This window comes from Nicotiana tabacum, chromosome 15 (assembly GCF_000715075.1).
Source record: "Nicotiana tabacum cultivar K326 chromosome 15, ASM71507v2, whole genome shotgun sequence".
NCBI classification, from domain to species: domain Eukaryota; kingdom Viridiplantae; phylum Streptophyta; class Magnoliopsida; order Solanales; family Solanaceae; genus Nicotiana; species Nicotiana tabacum.
The window spans coordinates 125565674-125569441 of NC_134094.1; the positions used below are offsets into that span (position 1 = coordinate 125565674).

The 3768-nt window shown below is 40.0% G+C and overlaps 1 protein-coding gene across 1 annotated transcript; it reads right to left on the reverse strand.

Annotated features, from left to right (window-relative positions):
• Window positions 1–619: 619 nt before the first annotated feature.
• Window positions 620–1018, reverse strand: LOC142169852 (uncharacterized). The gene has a single exon (XM_075231780.1). The coding sequence runs from the start codon at window positions 1016–1018 to the stop codon at window positions 620–622; it is 399 nt and encodes a 132-aa protein (XP_075087881.1).
• Between the last annotated feature and the right edge of the window lie 2750 nt (window positions 1019–3768).

The window sequence follows — 3768 nt, forward strand, 5'->3', positions numbered from 1 at the left end:
TGTTGTGACTTTTCTCTAGGATTATTATGTCTTCTAATAACTCCTTGCGGGGTATAATGTGGTATGATGCCCCCAAGTCTATTATCCATTCACAAGCATAAGTCTTAGAAAGCAATGTAACAGTACATGCCACCATGTTTGAATTGAAATCATCTGGTGGAGGTTTGTTAAGCAAACTCATGAGTTGTGAGTACTCATCTTCAGTGAAAATATACACCGGCACCTGATTCTAAACTGCTGCACTATTGATGCTTGGCTTAAAGCTTCCTCCAGTCTGCGCCCTGCTACTAGATTGCCCAAGAGTTCCACCAAGCTGACTATTCTTCTTCTTGCTTTTGGGCGTACCTACAATCTTATAACAATTTTCCTTCAAGTGGCCTTTATAGCCACAATATTCACATATCATGTCTGGTCCTCTTTGTTTGAACCCTTGTGTTTTTCCTGCAAGCATAGTCAATGGATATTTGTGTGTGTCCACAACACCAAGTGACCTCTGGCTCTCTTCATGTGTGAAAATTGTATAAGCTTCAATTACTATAACCACTGGCTTTCTTGCAAATATGTTGCTTCTTACATTGTTGTAACTTTCAATCAATCCCATAAGTAATTGTAGCAAGCGCTATGACTTCAGGACTTTAATAGATGGCCTCGCATCTTCATAATCACAACATGATAAATGAGCCAACACATCTAACTCATCCCACAGATCCTTCATCCTAGTGTAGTAACTTGTTATTGAGTCTGTTCCTTGCCTCATTGTTGCTATTTCAGTCCAGAGGTGATAAATTCTCGTCAAGTTTGAGCGATTAAATCTCTTTTGGAAATCATTCCACATTTTTCTCGCATCTGATGCATAAACAATACTTGGCATTAATTCATTGAAACTGTGCTTCCTATCCATGACAGCACTATTGCATTGCATTTTCCAATTACTCAACAATTCCCCTCTGTACCTGGATTTTACACACGATCCATCCATAAAACCTAGTTTGCTCTTTCCTTGCAAGGCCAATTTCATTGCTCTGCTCCATAGAACATAACTTTCGGGCCTTGTGAGCTTATTTGGAATTAAAACCAACGCTGGAGTGTCTCCAGATTGGAGGTATAGTGGATAATTATTGTCAAGTGAGGTCACTTCATTTCCTCCATGTCTGCTTCTTCAAGCTCGAATCTGTTCTTATTCTGTCGGAGCTTTACGCCGGAGTCCATGCCTCACAATCGCCGCTCTGATACCATGTTAAATTAAGGATGAAATTTGTGGATTTCAGCTCAATTGACATAAATGGAGGAGCTAGTGTTCATCTGCAGAGAAGGAATACTCTAGAATCTAGAGGAGAGAATATGAGGAAGAAGAACTATTTCTCATTACACAAAATGCACAAGGCATAGTCTTTTATATATCTACACTGTCCAAAGATGTGCCACTCACTAACCGACTACTAACAATGCTAACTAACTATATCAATAGTGATTAACTTATATAACTGACTAACTAATCTTCAGCTGACACTATTTTAATAATAGATATATCATATATATGTCTTAGCATCAATGCTTGTATGACTATGTTGCGATATGATATGATAACGGATATTAAAATCTCTCGTCTTATTTTGCCTTTACAAACTATAAAATCTATTTATTTATTTTTTGCTTTTCACCTGGTATCCAAAATCTACAATTGAGGATGGACTAAATCCTCTCAATTCGCGTTGGGAAGTCCTATATTTGGGGGTAATCTCCCTAGCAAAGGAAATTTCATACTCACAGCTCAAACCCGAGACCTTTGATTAAGGATGAAAGAGTACTTATCACTCCACCATAACCTTTGTTGCATTTTGTTTGAAGTTTGAGTTAAAGATCATTTGCATTCTAGACCTAGCACTATGTTAAGTTTGCACCGAAGATATCCGATAGAAATAATCCACTATTTTAAATTAGTGGGTGTAGTGGAAAATATTACTGTATTCAACAACTTTTTTATGTAGTAAAAACTTTACATAGTGTTTACCCTAAAAATGGATAATAATTAAATTTGTATGTGGTTTTAAGAATATGCAGATTAATTCGATACAAACGATAAATTGCATTATATTAGACAAATAAAGATATAGTAAATTCAAACCACGTGAGGAGGGTAATTCCAGCCTTGATGAAATATCCACCCTCGATCTGGACTCACAATGGCCAGCAATGATGAACGAGAATAAGAGCTTTCAATAATAGTGAAAATAATAGTATATTGCCTTGGTATGCATGTGTTATAATGTATTCAATGAATAATCATACTTCCCTTTATATAGTAAGGGGGTTTTACCCTAAGTACAATTCTATAAAAGGTACAAAATCTTATGTTTAACTGATCACCGGTTCTCCATCGATACGTGCCGAGATCCACGCCGTGATATCCAGTCGGTCGTGGATATTATGGCTTTCTGTTGGTCTTGCTTGGTTGCCTGACAACTTTCTCCGAAGTACATTGGGATTTGGACAGATCCCGGATCATGGCCCCAATATTCTCGAGGGTGGGCGTCATGACCCCGGACTCTGACTCGATGAGACCCTTGCCTCAATTCTGGTCCCTTGTCATCATGTATCTAGCTCGGTTTATCTTATCGGAAGTCGGGGTGTACCATGCCCTTAGTTTTACTCGTATATAGATAGTACCCTCATTTCTCGGAGAGTATATTGATGAGAAACTACATGAGCTCCCTGATTTCTTCTTCATTATGTCATGACAGAAACGACAAAAAAATCAAAATGTCTTGTCAGTCATGTCATTATGACCTCAAATGCGTGCCAACCGTCGGTTGGCTGTCCCTGGACGCGAAACGTCGCGGAGCCCCTATAAATATCCCCTCCTTCATTCATTTTTTACTTTACGTCCAAACTTCTACCCTCGTGCCTTCAGGATTTCATTACCCTTTTTTATACTCTAGCATTTTTACCTCCGTTACTCAAGATTCCTCAGTACGTTGCAAAATGTTTACTCATTCTCTACTCAAGCCAATACAGTTGAGCTATCAACATTCAATATTTCTCTATCATTTTCAGGCTTTTTCAGATAATAATGGCCAAAACCTCCAAATCCGTTCCCCAAAAGGTCGCTTCTACCTCCCAACCGACTGCCGAAATTAATGAAACCACTCCCGATGTGGTCGATCTCGAGAGATCCTCCGCTAACGTAGCAACCGATGAACCGGCTGCTGAACCTCCCTTGAAGATGTCCATTCCCGAGGGTTGTTCGATCGCCGAAAACTTCAAGGTCGAGAAGCCCTTTTCGGTGCAGGTTCGGCGTGAGGAGATATCGAGATATATTTGCGCAATCATCAAAGATGACCTCCCCGCGGTCCGAAAAGACTATAACTTGGCCGACAAGGACATAGTGGTCCTTGACTCTGAGGAGGCCATTACTACCCATGTTGAGAGATACCAAAGCGTTTACACTTATCACTTCACACTAGGACCGGTGAACCCGATCATTATAGACTTACTGTAGGAGGTACGAGGTATGCCTCTATCATATCCACCCATCATTGTGGAAGATCGTAATCCTCTTTTGATTTTTTATGAACAAGATTGACTCTTGTCGGCTCACCGTGGATCATCTACTCCTTCTATACAGTCCACGAATCTTCCGAAGGGGACTAATAAAGCTCGTACACCGGGCTAGTAAAGCCAAATTTTTAAGCATTGATGAAGACCGAGATCGAGGCTGGCAAGGACGCTTGATTCGGCCGAATTTAGGCCATTCCGCGAGAAGTGGAA

Excerpts from the sequence above, each read along its gene's own strand:
- LOC142169852 (XM_075231780.1), bottom strand. The coding sequence starts at position 1,018 with ATGAAATTGGCCTTGCAAGGAAAGAGCAAACTAGGTTTTATGGATGGA.